Consider the following 17,005-nt stretch of genomic DNA (forward strand, 5'->3'; position numbering starts at 1 on the left):
CAAAATTGTTTCACTCTTGTGATCATTTAGAAAAAAAGAACCTGTCTATTTTCACCTGGTCTCGGTACTGGCTGTGCTGCAGGAGTCTGAGTCTTCCGGGCCGATGCACCCTCCTTTAAAAGAATAAAGAATGACATATGACGTCAAAGTTTCTTTACATAATAAACACGTTCATTCAATTACTGGGAGTAAATTCCATACCTAGTTGTTTCTCAATCGGTCACCCCACTGAACATGCTATGGTCCTAAGAGTGTAAAGTAAAATAACTTTTCCTTCTTTTTTATGCTGTTGGTCATGAGATGAAGATAGAATCTTAAGTAGAAAATAAATTTAAAATTGTTATCATACGGTAGTTATTATAAGCACAGTATTTCTCTAATATTCAATGATTTAATTGCTGACAATTTTAACATCTCAAATATGTCATTACCTGTTTTTAATCAGGTCCATCTTTTTTCCCTTCAAAGGGGAAAATGAATAATTTCCGTTTTGAAATGAATAATTAAGACATGGCCTCCCATTAGAAAGATGTAAACAAAGCCACGAACGCTTCATATTAAATGCCTTTGAAATATTCAGGGACAAAAATCCCATTTACCAAGATGAGATGTTATATTTGAGTGGCTGAAAATATCTTAAAACTCACTGATGACAATTAAACTAAAACTGGTCTCCAAGTGACCATCAAACAGCACTGTCAGAGTAACAGTGTCAGAAATTTCTGTCACAGTAACTGTCAAAAATTCCATCTGACCCAAAACGTCAGGATCTGTGTTTCCTGCACTGGAAAAAAATGTGTGGTTCTTCAGGTGAATACTACCTGAAATACTGGCTTGGCCAAAAAGTCTATACGGCTTTTCCCATAAAAGACTTGTTTTTTTCATTTTTACCAGTTACTTTATTGATTTGGATATTTTGAGGACGTCAGCTATCTCCCACCTTGATTGTTCTCAATTAATATCTCGATTTGATCGCTATCAACTTCAACTTGTCTACCAGACAGTGGACCATTGTCCAGCAAGAAATCCCCAGCATGAATCTTCACAAACCACTTTTGACACGTTTGGTCGGTCACAGCACCTTCTCCATACTCTGGACAATCTTTTTTGTGTGTTTCAGTTGCATTTTACTTTTACTGAAATAATAAAGCATAATATGCCCAAAATGCTGTGTATTTTCTTCCATCTTTAATATTAAAATAGCTCTATAAAAATTTACCAAATTTGTTGTTTTTTAAATGCACACTGATCTGCCAGCTGTCACAATACAATCTAACAAAATGGTTTCAGATGAAGTTGAAGACAACTAAGCACTACTAGAGTGATCTTACAGAAAAAACTAAACAGACTTTTTTGACTAACCCAATAAATGCATTTAGGGGCCAACTACTCATACTAAAGCACGAACAGGAACGGAGACCGACCCAGGAGAAGCCAGACCCTCGCCTCCCTTCTCACTCGACTCCAGGACATGTGCACATGCTCGGGGAATGGAAATGACTCACACGGGTGAGGTGCTCTCCCCGTACCCCCTCCTCCTTCATTCCTGTCACCAAGGACATTTAGTTGAATTTATCTAGATAGATAACAGATAATATAAGTCCATGAAATGGCTTATCTTTACTCTTAGATAGTAACCAAACCTATACCTGATGCACCATGTAATGATCACTTGAAAACTATTAACTACCAGAATAAAACAATTACTTCTGTACCCAGGAGAAACTAAGAGTTAGGGGGTGTGGAGAGGAATAAAGGAAACCTCACTTAGAGCTGAAGTGCGGAGCCCTGAGGAGGGTGCTCACACACCAGGGCCCACAGCCGTTTGCTGCGGCACCCAAACGCCCCTCTCCTCTCCTCTATAAACTAAGGCTCCTCTCCTGTGTTCTCTGGACCTGACTGCGGTTTGCCACAGCTTTCAGGTCCCAAACTGCAATTCCTCGGCCATTCCTAAATAAACTCAGGTCTGCTGATAAAATATTTATTTTATTTTTAATGCTAACAGAGGCCTTGCAAGCCCTGTCATTAAACTCTGACTCCTTGAGAGCTGCTCCAGACAGGCCCAGAAAAATGCTAATGCCAACCTGGACAGTTGTGGCTACTGCACAGTTACTGATGACAACCTTTTCCCCATGAGTGCTGACACATTATAGACTAAAAAGTAGATTTATGCAAGTAAAAATTACAATACACTTATAACTATGAAGCTAAACAAAATAGGTGCCAGTCTGCTGAGTCTGACAAAGAAATTCATCACATTTACTGTGAAAGTTCAACCATGCACTTCAGATGTTAAAGAAGTTAGACTAAAGGGAGAACCTCTACAAGCCTGTCTGTCCTAAGATTTTTACAGATTCTCTTGGTTGGAAACATGCAGGTTGCAAGAGACTGTTCCTTTTGCGAAAGGAACCTTTCTTTATTTCATGCCTGCTCTATTTTTCTGTGCTTTATGTGAAGTTCTCAACCAGCTTAACTTGAACTTAAGAAACAGAATGCAGGTGTACCTAAAAGTTTAAAGTAAATTCTGCTTAAATACACAAGCCCCTTTTTATTAGTTTTCAGGAGTTCCTCTGCTGTACAAACACTTGCCCCATAGCAAGCAGAATTAATCAACAACCTGCTTGGAAGTCAGGGGCTCCAGACAATACTAAAAGTTCCCCACCAGGCAAGTGACCTATGGAGATCTCTTAATAACCCAGATCCAAAATAAATCCAGTGGGACATCAAAGAAGAGTCCAATCAAAAGAACTGGCAAAAACTAATTACTTTATCCTTCCTGGAGAAAGGGCAGGAAATACGGCTAAAACACCTTTGGATCCCGCTCACTTCAATGAGCTGTGCCTAACACAGTAGCTGACCAACATGAACTTGTCGAGCAGATGAGTCGAGGGAAAACATCAGCCTCCACTGACACTTCCATGAATGATCTCTGGGTGTGCAGTCCCAGCAGGAGCAGAAGATCCTACCACTCCCGGCAATGCCATGGAACGTAATGGTCAGGAATAGAGCATGAGGACTTAGATGATCTTGTTTTAATTCCCGGCTGACTCCTCCTCACCACTAATTAGCTCCTACTTGGGATAATTATTTCACAACTCTAAGCATGGCTCTCCATCTTCAAATGGGCATCACAATCATAAAAGTATGATGAGCATGAAGGCCAGCGTCTGTCCGGACTCGGGCAGTGCTCAGTAACGGTCACTCTGCTGGCCGCACAGTGCAGGCCTGCAGCAGGAACTGCTGATAAACAGTGATCTGCTAAAACCAATGTCCGCTTGTTTAAACAAGTTGTTATAAGTAGGTACTTAAGCGTTACTCTGCTACCTAAATCAAACACATGAACACAGAGCAGTAAGCATGCAGTAGGGTGGACAGAGGACTAAACGCCGGGACAACCTGGGTTTCGGTTTCCCCTTCACTCAGGAGAGAACTGTGAACTTCAAGGCTCGAGGTCTTAGGTTTCTCATTTACAAAATGCCCAATGTTCCTTCTAATATTTCCAGGAAAGCCACATACATTCCTAAAAACAGTCACAGAATTCCTAAACTACATTTCATCAGCTACACTAAAAGTGTAATGGGCAAAAACTAAACATACTAGATGGCCTGGCGCTAAATGTAAAAAGTTTTAACATGGCAGCCTGCTGGCTCTGAAAACAAAACCACTTTCGTCCAGTCGTCCACCTCCCTCGGCAGAAGCCGCAGCTGTTGTGCCCAGGCTCCGGGGAGAGACGGGCTGCATGGCTTCCGGAATATTGAGAAGATGCTTCAAAGAAGATGAAAGTGGGCTAACAGTTCAGGGGAAGGAGCCCTTTCTTGTTCAATGTGTGCCTACTGGAGCTGTCCGAAATAAATTTTCAAGGAAAATAGCATCCTTGGTTTCTCAATTGATCTGTTCAGTGGGGTCTTCTCTGCTCGGCCACAGCCCTGTGCCCTCGCCCGCGCACCTCCACTACCTTACAGAGGCTGGTCACGTGGGGCAGTCTCAGCCTCTAGGCCACGGTGTGGTGGAGGACTTTTCTGAACTGCATCTTGTTGCTGAAACTTCTAGTAGCTGAGAAGTTACGTCAACACATGACAGAGGAAAAGAAATGGACAAAAAGAAGTATCTCAAGTACAGCAAAGAAGAGACATGAGGCTGGAAAAAAGGCCCCTCAGACTACAGTGGCCTTCGAAACCAGTCACAGGAAGACCAGTGCCCAGGCAGGGTCAACTGCACTGCCCTGCAGCCACCAGGCTCCCAGGGACAAGGAAGAGGACTGTGTCCGCTGTGCCCGTGCTTGGACACTTGATTACAACCCTGAAGAATTAAGTACTGCCTTAGCTAAACACTTAAAGCTTCCAGACCCTTCAGCTTCACTGCCAAATCTTCTATCAAAGAAAGATATCAGATGAGCCCAGAGAAGCAAAAGAAGATTACATTAAGTTTAATACTAAAGACTTGAAGGCTGAAAAGAAAAATAGCAAAATGACTGCAGCTCAGAAGGCTTTGGCTCAAGTTGACAAGACTGGAATGAAAAGTATGGATTCCTTTTTTGGTGCAAAAAGTTTTTAAAAGTCAGAAAGATTTAATCTTTGGAGATGAAATCTGAAAAAAATATTTGTCTTTTGCATGTGCCATTTCTGTCTTTCCTCCATGTTACTGCCCTTCCTGTCAATCACCACCCTTTGACATTAAAAAAAAAAAATGCAGTTTTCAGGTTCATTCAAACATTTATTTGTATTTGAATTTTATGTTTCTATACAAAATATGAAAAAGTAATTGTGTAAAGTAAATGGCTTATAGACTTTGGAGTCTTCTTTGATACTGAAAAGCAATCGAATAACTAGAATTAATCTCTAACATCTCCATTTCTTCAAAAAACACATAACAATAAAAAATTAGATGAAATGTAAATCTACATTTAAAATAACAGACATTATTTGAGAAGACAGGCAGGATCAAGAGTATATTATGACCATAAACATATAGATAGCTTCAGTTCCAAAACTATAAATTTCTAGGAGTTAATATCCCTAACGTCTGAGGAAAAACTGGTAGTTCGAGATATTAAAGAAAAAAAGCACAATGCCCCAATACTCTACAGAAAAAAAAAAAAAAAAAAGAAATAATGTGCCCAGGAGACTAAACATACAAAGAAATTTTTGAGAATATAGTTTTTACTAAAAAATATGCTTCGGGGCAAGTTACTAGCCCATCCTGAAATATTACGATAAGCAAATACAATTAGTGAAACCTAATTACCCATCAAGATCTTGTACAAGTGCACCGTATCTACTATATCATTTTGTTGAATTCTATCCTATATGTAATGTTAAAGTAAGAAAAATAAATAATGCTCACATTAAAATTGCTTAAAAGTTTTGCTGCCTTCAAGAATCAAGAACATCAGAAACTACTTAAGAGGGGGAAGAAGATGTGCACTGTATCACATCATATGTCAGCAACGCAACCCACGGCGGCTGATTTATATAAACCCCAGAAAATGGGGAATGGGGGGATAGAGTGGGGAGCGGCTGTGCCTAGGTTACAGGTGAAAGAAAACAGGCTCTGAGTCTTAATTAGGTATTAGTAAAAGTGAGGCAACTTGAGAAAAAAAAGAAAACTTCAAGGGAGGGAATGCACTGAAGGGGTTAAATAAGATCTAGTAATACATAAAAGCTTATATTGCTCGTGCCCTATAAAACCATGTAAAAAAACATGAAAGTCAGTATCTGACGCTAAAAACATTTAGAAAGCCTGCGCTTAAGCATTAAGGAGGAAATAAGATGAAAAAATGAAATTACAACCATTCATTTCATTATCCCATTTTCAAATATTCACTCGTCACTAGACTTGCACTGAGTACGTTTCACAGAGAAGCAAAATCTCTAAGCTGCTCCCTACCTTGGGTTTTTAGTCCAAATTAATGCAAACAATCACGTGGGGCTCAGCCAAGCAGTGACGTTCAATTCTGCTCTGTCAGAGAGAACATCTGTCAAGCCCAGATATAAACTGCTGCCTGCCTGTGCAGCAGCTGAGGAAGCGTGGATTTCATATTACAGACTAAACCCAGGGAAACTGCTCCAAATCCTCCCTGCAGCTGTCAGGCAGCCACAAAGGAGAGTTCAGCCCGTCCTTTTCCAGCTCAATCGAGCACTCCATTCTAGCTCCGGCAGCTCCCACTGCAGGTCCGTGTCGTTCCTAGAAATATGGACACTGAGGAGAGAACGCAGCTCTGCATTGTCCGGCTGGGAAAGCAGCAGATGTAAGGAGCTTCAATGCATCGCTGGGTGCTGGGAAGAATCGACACTGCTCCCAACAGAACGGACGACTATAGCTCTTTTGTTTAAAGCCAGAGCAAATGAAAGAAAGGGAAAGCCTCAGAAGACCAGCACCCGTATGAAGAAGGAGGGTGCCGGGAAGACAAGCAGACAAATGGACACTTTGGACTCCGTGAAAAGCAGGCGCAGGAGGCAGACCACTGGGGATGTGCGCATGTTGGAGGGCATCTTTCTGCTGAAGGCATGGCGAGCCAAAAGTACGGTCAGTGGGCATAACCCTGTCCACATGGATGGCCTGCCCGGGAAAGGTACGTGGCTGTCTTGTGTGCGATGTGCATTTGAATGTCTGCTCCCTACCCGGTGTGGCCCTGGAGGCACTCTGATAAACAAGTTCTCTCAGCTCACTGCCCTTGAAACTGCGAGAGGCTTTCAGAATGTATTATCTAAAATGTGTCATTGTTTAGAGCACAAGCTGTCACTGCTTTATTCCAGTGACCACGGAGCTCAGAGTAATTACCGATTATAGGCATACAGCAGAGAAAAGGCAAATAGTAACAAGATGTGCTTAAAGGTTTCTCTGAGAAATTATAACTTAAAAAATATCTGCAGCCCTCTAAAGAAAACACAGCAATCCTCTACCAAATTAGGTCAAACTGAACCCTTACCCAGTAAATTACAGTGCTCCCTTGAAAATGGCTATCAAGAGAGACAATGCAGTGAAATGACATTAAACAGTATCAAAGAGGATGTTAACAGCAAGAGCATTTTTAGTCCTTTTAAAACAAAATCTTTGTAGCAGCTTTTAGTAACAAAGTCTTCCCTCCAAAATCCATCTCCCCAAACAGAGAAAACAAATACAACCCAGGCGAGTACCCCCAAATTTTAAGTATTACTGGGTGATCAGACTACAGGGAAAGCACTTGCATAGGTTCACAGAAGGCATGAGTTTATGCACAGCACAGCACAGTGGATGCATGCTACACTGTTCATGAAGACAACTTTAAACAAAGAAACAGCAATAGTTGCTGAAAATGCCCCCATTTAAAATAGCCAGCTTTAATTTTAAGCAATAGACTGCTTCTGAAAGATCACACATAAGGCTGTTTTCTTGGTGATCATTTTTGAAATTCAAAAACATAATACGAAAACACTTTGATATCAAAATATCCATAAACAGCACTACAAGGTGAAAAATTAAACATAATATAGTCACTGTGCTTTCACGCTATGTTCTATGTAGTAACAAACCACTGGCATGATGTGTAAATGCAGGGCAGAAATAGATCTAATAAACTATTTCAGCGACAATCACAGTTACAACAGCATCTCATGGTTCAGGAACTCAAGGATGTCTCTAAAATTTTTTTATAAATCTATGAAAAATCTTAATTTTTACTTAATTTCACAGCAATTAATCATAAAAGGCAAACATGTTAAAGACAAATGTAAGCATGCCATTCTAAAATTAAGACTAACCAAGTTTTATCAGGCCCTATTATTATATCTCAGCATCAAGTCTCATTCATACCATGAGTTTTTATTCCATTTAAGAATGAAATTGGGGATACTGAAAACATGTGGTTGTAAAAATCTCCAGGCTTGCTCAGTGCCTTTATGTCTCAATGTTCAAGTTACCAATTAAACATTTTTATAAGCTGGATATCTCAACACAAAAGTTTAGAATTTTTCATCCAAGCACCACTGAAATATAAGACTGTTTCAACAAACTAAAGACAGCAACGCTTTTATGAAAGCCAAATGATAAAACCAGCATGTGTGTATACTAACTGAACATTTTACCGTAATATCCTCTCCATGAACTTTAATCTATAAGATATGAACACACATTAATAAGTTGAAAATATTATCATAAAAACACAGGGGAGATAAATCAAAAGCTGTTCCTATGCTAAAAATCTAAATTGCAAAGCTATTTAGTATGCCCAACCATTTTAACTTTCTTGCCTTGTTCCCACTCTTTAAGGGGAAAAAAAAAAAAAACCACACGAGTATGTTGAGAATAATTTTACCATGTAATAGAAGGTTGTAATTTTACTTTATTTTTAACAAGGAAATTGTAATGCCTGAGAAAATTCTTTATCAATTCTTAAAAGAATTTTTTAAAGCTAGACACATGCACTTTTATCAATGGGAGAGGAACAAATGGATACAAATGATTTCAAGCCTGAGCAGCTTCATATTTTATAGGCCGGCAAACACCATGAATGTAAATTAAGACGCCCCCCGTCACCCACTGCTACCAAACCACAGGGAACCCTAAACCATGCAGTTGTGCTGGGCCACACTGCACAGCACTCTGCTGTTCCCTGTGACACGGAAACACTTCAGGTGTGCTGTGTTCACCAACACTCCACGATCTACTGCTGTCTCCACCCTCACCCACCTCCTCCGTCCTCTGAGCACACGTTCGCCCGAACGTTTATTGCTTCTTCAACTACCCAATTTAAACTTTGAAAAGATTTCAACATTGGGACTTCAATCAGTTTCCAAGCATTAGTATATCAGCAGAAAGCTAATACATTTTAATCTAGCTTTAGGGTGTTTAAAATAGATTATCAAATAAATCGTAAATGTAATTTTTCTTTTAAATTTGTACTCATAGACCTTCTATCTACTGGTTTCTTTATGGGATAAAAAAAAGAAGAATCATTTTTATTAGATATTTCATTTGAAAATAAAAGCTTAGGAAGAGTTTCTCAGTCTGAACAGACTGCTATTTACAGAACAAGGAGGGAAAAGTGAGTTTCTAAAGCAGAACACTTAGCTCTAATATTTCCAGCTTAACTCACTGCAGAACTACATTTTACTGGTAGAAGGGCTAGCCTTGGTCTTCACTATAGTCATGTAAGATTAAAATTCATGTAAATAAACTCAAATAAATAACAAGATAGTCTTAAAAATCCCAAAGCTAAAAAAAGAATCACTGCTTATATCTCACAAAGTGATTTCATGATTTTCTACATTTCAGAAATACCATTACTTGTAAAAGTAATAATTTCAGATACTAAAAATTATCAAAAGCTGATGCCTGCACTATATTAACACTTCAGAAATTTGTTCAAATTCCCAGCTACTTGCTCCCCCTAGTGGCTGTTACTAGCAGTACTTTCATTCACATATGTCTTAACACTTTCAGTATTTTCAAAGTATTTCACATTATATATATCAATTTTATTCTATAATTATTCAGTTATATAAAGGCCTTAATTATTTCCTCCAAAATAGTTAAATTTCATGTCAGAGTTAAGTAAATTTGGTATTAACTATGAATCTCTCAACATCATAGGCTAAATGAATACACATATATATGTATAACATATTAATATGTATACATAAAATAAAGTTATACATGCAAATAAACAAATGGCCCTACATTAAATTAACCAGTTTTATTTTGTTTAAAGTAGCAAGCTTCACAATAAAATGTTGAAAAAGTTTTAGAATTACGTATTTATTAATATCCTCACAGGGAACGGAAGCTCAGCTTCTCACACCTCCACCCCTCCCCTCGATGCAGGAAAACTAAGAGCAAGCTGAGAACCACGCACGAGTCTGCACTGCACACTGAAAACCCTGTTCGAGGACGACACAGCCACTTCTTCATACAGGCACCGTGGACCTTCCACCGTGACACCTCCTAATCTTTCAAAAAACCTCAGGCTCCAAATGTCATGCTAGCAAAAGTCCTAAAAACATAACAAATTCTCTTCATGCAAATTTAGACCACGGCGTAACTTGAGAATCTTTAAAATACATTTTGTGAAGTTTAAAATTTTCAACAGTTGGATATGACAGTAACCAGCACCTGCATTTTGTACATCTGAAAAGACTGCTGAAAGCAGTTTTCTCTGACTGTAACATGGAGACATACTGGGACACGTGCTGGTATCTGCCAAGGCCACAGATAGTTGAATAAGTAGTTGTTATGTATTTTTTTTAAATCAATCTTGAGTCTAAGTAAGGATAATGATTTCCTGAATACTTCCTATTTGAAGTACAAAGTTAAAAATAAGAAAAGAGTGTTTGACAATGCTCATCATTTATTACTGTCTCAAAACCCTGGACTGAAGTTACTGGACCCTGAAAATTAATTTAGACAGGTGCAACTTCTCATTGACTTTCTCAGCACAGCAGGGGCCCATGGAAACATGCCAGGCAGCACAGTGTGACTAGGAGAACCCAGCCGTCGTCGCCTCGCCCTGCCTGTCCCACAGCTGACGCATGACCATTTTACAGAGAAGGCTGCTGAGTGTGCACACCCCACCAACAGTGTGTCAAATCAGTTTTAATTAATGCCAGTAAGTCTTCCACCTGCTCGCAGGCCTTGTTACATGGCCCCTGTCAGAACTCTAGTAACATTCTCGCTTCTATAAGCATGCAACTTTTAAATCTTTAACTCGGGTCCCAAGTACAAACAACCAGAGCTACTCAGAAAATTAAGTGGAAGAACAGCAAGGTACTCACATTGCTACCAAGGAATATTTCTAGAGAAGCTGACCCCCGCCCTCAGCGAGGTCACGGTGTCAAGGGGACAAGGGGAAACAAGTTATAAACCTCATTCCGGGGTTAGCACATTTCTATAGCTTTGAAATGCCCACCTGCCCTAATTTCATTATCATCCAAAGTCTCTTTCAGGCATCTCAGTAATACTTAGCACTTTGTAAACTTGTATGCTTTATCTTTACAGAATGACCCCAAGGGAGACCAGGTGACTGAACAGACAATGATCACCAAAGAGCAGTACTGATCCAGCAGAGGAAAGAACCTGTGCGGCCTGCAGTCCCCCTCCTGGCCCTGGCCATCTGCAACATGCTGCAGTGGAGGCGGCGGCACTGCTGCTGGGCCAAGCGCTCTCTGTTCCGGACCCATCTCATCGGCGCCCTCTCCCTGGTCTTTCTCTTTGCCATGTTCTTGTTCTTCAATCATCACGACTGGCTACCAGGCCGAGCCGGATTCAAAGAAAACCCTGTGACCTACACTTTCCGAGGATTTCGTTCTACAAAAAGTGAGACAAACCACAGCTCTCTTCGGAATATCTGGAAAGAAACAGTTCCTCAAACTCTGAGGCCTCAAACTGCAACCAACTCCAACAACACAGACCTGTCGCCACAAGGAGTCACAGGGCTGGAGAACACACTCAGTGCCAACGGAAGCATCTACCGTGAAAAGGGTAGCGGACATCCAAATGCTTACCATTTCAAGTATATTATCAACGAACCTGACAAATGCCAGGAAAAAAGCCCTTTTTTAATCCTACTAATAGCAGCAGAACCTGGACAAATAGAAGCTAGAAGAGCTATTCGGCAAACCTGGGGCAATGAAAGTCTAGCCCCTGGTATCCAAATCACGCGGATTTTTTTGTTGGGCCTAAGTGTCAAGTTAAACGGCTACCTTCAACGTGCGATACTGGAGGAGAGCAGACAGTACCATGATATAATCCAACAGGAATACTTAGATACATACTACAACTTGACCATTAAAACACTGATGGGTATGAACTGGGTCGCAACATACTGCCCGCACATTCCTTACGTTATGAAAACCGACAGCGACATGTTTGTCAACACTGAATATTTAATACATAAGTTACTGAAGCCAGACCTGCCTCCCAGACACAACTATTTTACCGGTTACCTAATGAGAGGATACGCACCCAACCGGAACAAAGACAGCAAATGGTACATGCCACCAGACCTATACCCAAGTGAGCGCTACCCGGTCTTCTGCTCTGGCACTGGCTATGTTTTCTCCGGAGATCTGGCAGAGAAGATATTTAAAGTTTCTTTAAGTATCCGTCGTTTGCACTTGGAGGATGTGTATGTAGGGATCTGTCTTGCCAAGCTGAGGATTGACCCCGTTCCCCCTCCCAATGAATTTGTGTTCAATCACTGGCGGGTTTCTTATTCAAGCTGTAAATACAGCCACCTGATTACCTCTCATCAGTTCCAGCCCAGTGAACTGATAAAGTATTGGAACCATTTACAACAAAATAAGCACAACGCTTGTGCCAATGCAGCAAAAGAAAAGGCAGGCAGGTATCGCCACCGTAAACTGCACTAGAAAAGGCGACTTTTTTTCCAAATGTCCAATCTGTAAAATATTGCTAAAAGCATGTATAATTAAGATTGATTATACCCACAGAACAAGTTTTAGTTAAAACTCATCACATAAAAGAATTGCAAAAGTATTTTTTTAATTTCTGAAAAGGTAATTCTTAAAAATACATTATAGGACAAAAAGGCACCCCGAGAGGATCTAGGAAAAAACTGTATACGGCAATTCTGTGTATTAACATGCAATAACAAGCATGCATTCACCATGGCTCTAGTCTTACATTAGGGGCCGGTAAGATGTATTTGCATATATTTTTCACATAAATTTTTATTTAAGAAATGGAGACAGTCAAAAGACCCTCCATTTTAGACTCAGTTCTACATCTCGATATATAATTATATGTAAATAAAACATCACTGTCAATTTTAAGGAAACTTTGTAATTGTGTGAAGGACAGATGTTCTGGAATTCTAAAAACTGTATTCCGTGCAATAAGATTTAGTTGAGTTACTCCAGAAAAACACATTTATAAAGTTCAGATGTCTCATCAATCTGTTCTCATCTAAGTACTTATTTTTCAAAAAAAACAACTGAAAGACTCATTTTCTTTTATTAAGAGTCACATACATTGAGGAAGTTATTTTGAAATGATGTGATAAAATGTGAAAAATCAATGTGTCTCAGGCTCAAATTTTTATGAAAACAAAAAATTAAATGTTTCAAAACAGACAAATTTGTTTTCTTGTTGGTGCAAGGGCCACACTAGTATTTGAAGGAGTTAGTCCACTAGCTTGGTGACTGCACTCTGAAGGAGTACTTCCACTTCACTTCAAGCATATCTGTAAAAATACATCATGTTCCTCGCTACGGCAGAAGTGATAACTCACAGGCACAAAGAGAACGTACTGCTAGAAACAGATAAAGGGGAAAGAGGGCAGCAGCAGCAGCTTCATTCAATCCATTTTTAAGATGCATGTCTGCCAAACGGCAACATATGGGAAGCTGATTTCCTGGCAGCAGGAGTGCACACGCCAACACTTAATCATTTCTCGGCACCTACTTCTTCCCAAGTGCCAGTTTACAAAAACCTGCAGTTTTTAATTTGGGAGATGACGAACAGTCTGCATCACCAGTTAAAAACCTTTTGGGGGGAGTGGGAGAAAACTACAAATGTTTGATGAACACTTGATTCTAGGATGAACAATGTATTCGATGCACTTTTATCAATTTTTTAATAAAAAAGATAAACAGAAAGTCTTTACTGAGTGTTATGGTACAAATATTTTCTCAGTAATTGTTTGATTCCATTACAAAATTAAAAATCAGGAAATACGAAAGCTACTAGCTCTAAAATGGTGTTTTTATTTCATACAGCTTTGTAAATTTATTGCTCTTAGTCAGAATGTTACCTATCCTAATTCTAATTATGATTGTATCTTTGATTCTGAAGATATTGCATCAAATGAGAATTGTAACATTTGATAAAGTTCAGAATCATAGACACTGTACTTGTTATTTAATATGCTGAATTCTATTTATACTCACTAGTCTCAGTGTTCTATTCTATACACAGTAATTCTCAAAGCTGAGCGAACACCCCCAGTTCTTGGTTTTCACTTAATTTAAATTCCGTATATTACAAAAATACTAAAATTAAATCTCCAAATTACTAAATAGAAGTCACACATGAGATGACAATAATACCAAAGTAGCTAAGTCTGGTGACAGGCAGAGGGAACCCGTCCCTCAGTGTGGAGCAATTCTCTCACTTATGCCCCTGGCATAGAAGGGACAAAGACAAGTGGGTGCGTGTGCAGAACCAGAGCCCGCGCCATCTGTCCAGCATGTGCATGGTCACGGTGCAGGATCTTTAAAAAATAGTATCTCCCCTCCAGAAAACTTTAAGTTTAAAAAGTTGACTTGGGAAAAACAACTCTATTTAATACACAACTAAATTCCTCCTGTCTCAGGCATCAGTTTAAAATCATTTTTATATCCCTGATATTTTCTTGAAAACTGATGGTAACTGACAATACTCTGAGTTCTCAAAGAGCACTGTACCAAATAATAGTTTCTTAGTACTGCTGAAAATCCTTGTTTGAAAATAATATTCTATGATTAATTTATATTTGACCTTCCACTGTCAACAATATGCAAGCTGATTTCTTCAGCAAAATAAGAATTTCTGTATTATATTTTAAAATATTTAAACATTTCACCAAGTATTGATTGTGTCTTACTCATGCCTAGAACTATGTAATTTTTATTACACATGAAAACATAATTTTAAATGACAATGTTGCATTTGGTCAAGGGAAAAAATTACAAAATAATCTATATGCTCAGTGTTACTATATATTTTAGAAGAAAAATAGCAAAACTTTTAATACGCGTTTATTTTGCTCAAGATTTTAAGTGATGAAATTCTAATTCAAGTGTAAAACTTAAACTTGTCACCTCTCACCACGCAGCACGATCATAGTCAAGCTCAACTGCCCCAGCATTACTATCTGCTCCCCAAACGCCCAATGGGAATAGTAACCGGGCCGCAAACGCCCTGCCCAGCACCGTGTCAGAGCACTACACAGCCGCCCGGAGTCACTGCCATGCCCGAAGCGGGAGGGCCGGCGGCTCGCTGAGCTGAGGGGCAGGGCGCCTTTCAAAGACCACTCTCTGACCCCTGCACTGCTCCCTGCCGAGCATTTCCTGTGGCACCACTGTGGGGGCTACAGCGCTGGACACGCCTGTCCACTAGTCTCCTGTTCTCTGCTGCTCTTAGTCCGCTGCAGGGGCACCTGCTGCTAGGTGCAAGTAAAGAGAATGGAAAGGAGAGGGCGTCTGTCCTTCAGTTATCATTCTTCTCCTTTCCGCTGCTGATGTCAGGAGGCCAGAACCCGGGGAAAGCGTAAGCTTTGTGCTTACCTCTTGCTCCTTTGGGCACCAAGACACATCTGTGAACAACAGGCATGGCACTTACCAATCTCAAAAGATGCTTCTGCTGAAGCACCACCGATTGTTCTCAAACAAAGTAGTGCTGCATGTACCCGCTCCACTGGTTTATTCACTACGTGTTGTGATGAGGCAGTAAGACCCTCCGACCCAGCCGATTTGGGCTCTCCTACCCCCAGTGTTTGCTGCCCAACTACAAGATCTGACTATTACATTAAGAGAGATTTAAAAAGCAAAAGTAATATTTGCACTATACATTTTTAATATACCCTGTACATTATCAGGGTATCAGAAGGCAGGTTACATACACCAAATACTAAAAAGGGGCATCTTGACTTCAGGAAGAAACCTATTACAATGCACTCCATCAACGCAAACACAGACCCTCACTCAAGCATAACACTACGACAAACCTCACTGCTTTCAAGATACAGTCTGCCAGCGGAGGAAAAAGAGCATCCTTGGCTCTACAGGACTGTCCCCTGCCCTCTCCCCCAGCAAACGACTGAGCTAGAGAACAGTTAGAGCTAAGGCAGCTGCCTTGGTATGTTTACTGATCTAATTATTTCAACCTGCAACTGAATTTTGACTGATTCTAAATTTGTATCCCACTTTAGAAATAAACACTGAAAAAATAAAAGTATATCAACAGCACATTAAAATATATACTAACTCAAGTTCAATAATTGAACTGAAATGTAACTACAGAAGAAAATAACATTTGTATTTATTTATAACACCCAACAGATCAAATGACTCAAAGAATAAAAAGAACTCAGAAAATCAGTCAAAGGCAAGATTAAAATACTAAAGCCAAGAGTCTTCTCTTAAAATTTTTTAAGTTTGTAGAGCATGTGAATGGAAATCATTACACAACTAAAGGTACAGAATATAGAAAAAAGTATCAGTAGCTAAGAAAATATTTTAAATGGTGATAAAAAAACTTACTATAAAGCAGTAACAATTTTGGTTTGCATAAGCACAAGGATTAGGCAGTTGTATTTAAAAAAAAAAAAAAAAGCTCTGAAAGAGACTCTAACATGTATACCAACCTGGCACCATGAACAAATTAGAATCAATATACCATTATTCAATAGAAAAACCAGCTGATGTCCAAGGTTTAACGCTTAGGATTCAGGTTATACTGTCACTTAACTCACACTATTAGAGAATAAATGAATTCCAAGTTGAGCAAAGCAACTATAATACTGTATTAATAATTACCAAATCTATTATGAGCCAGGTACGACTAAGCATTTTAATGAGGGAGTAGGGGACTATTTTACTGATCACAGAGTAAAAATCAGAAAGAAAGAAATGAAGCAGAAAAAGATAAACAAAATACTAACCTCTATATAAACTAACACCATAAACAAAATTAAAAGACAAAAAGCAGAACAGAAATTAAGAAAAAAATGTATAATTAACAGTGAGAGTCCTGATATAAAAAGAATTCCTAGAAATCACAAACAACAATGAAATAACCCAATGAATAAAATACATTCAGTCTCACTAACCACATAAATGTACTTTAAAATTAATACCATCCCTTCTTCATCAAACTGGAAGATTTTTTTTTAAGTAACTGCCTACAGCACTTACGAGACTAGAACATTCTGATGGCAGTGTAAAGTGGTAAAGTCTTTCTGAAAGACAACTTAAAAATATTTAACAAGAATCATCAGCCCACAATTTAAAATCTATTGTAAGGCTCCCTG

The 17,005-nt window shown here is 39.3% G+C and overlaps 2 protein-coding genes and 1 pseudogene across 3 annotated transcripts in view; 2 read left to right on the top strand and 1 right to left on the bottom strand.

Annotated features, from left to right (window-relative positions):
• CDC73 (cell division cycle 73) overlaps positions 1-17,005 on the bottom strand; it is an 82,777-nt gene that overhangs the window by 23,605 nt on the left and 42,167 nt on the right. The window contains exon 11 of the mRNA XM_037142903.2: positions 56-113. Coding sequence (XP_036998798.1) covers positions 56-113 — 58 coding nt within the window. The remainder of the gene's footprint in view (positions 1-55; positions 114-17,005) is intronic.
• LOC119047438 (ribonuclease H2 subunit B-like) lies at positions 3,154-11,031 on the top strand (annotated as a pseudogene).
• B3GALT2 (beta-1,3-galactosyltransferase 2) lies at positions 5,982-13,595 on the top strand. 2 transcript variants are annotated; one of them, XM_053667296.1, is made up of 3 exons: positions 5,982-6,571; positions 9,754-10,582; positions 10,972-13,595. In XM_053667296.1, exon 3 carries the CDS (start codon positions 11,094-11,096, stop codon positions 12,342-12,344), a length of 1,251 nt encoding a protein of 416 aa, XP_053523271.1. In that variant the 5' UTR covers positions 5,982-6,571; positions 9,754-10,582; positions 10,972-11,093; the 3' UTR covers positions 12,345-13,595. The 2 variants fall into 2 exon arrangements, with proteins under 2 accessions (XP_053523271.1, XP_036998799.1); XM_037142904.2 differs by lacking the exon at positions 9,754-10,582.

Source organism: Artibeus jamaicensis, unplaced genomic scaffold (assembly GCF_021234435.1).
Source record: "Artibeus jamaicensis isolate MK-2021 breed Jamaican fruit bat unplaced genomic scaffold, CSHL_Jam_final contig_467, whole genome shotgun sequence".
Taxonomy (NCBI): Eukaryota; Metazoa; Chordata; class Mammalia; order Chiroptera; family Phyllostomidae; genus Artibeus; species Artibeus jamaicensis.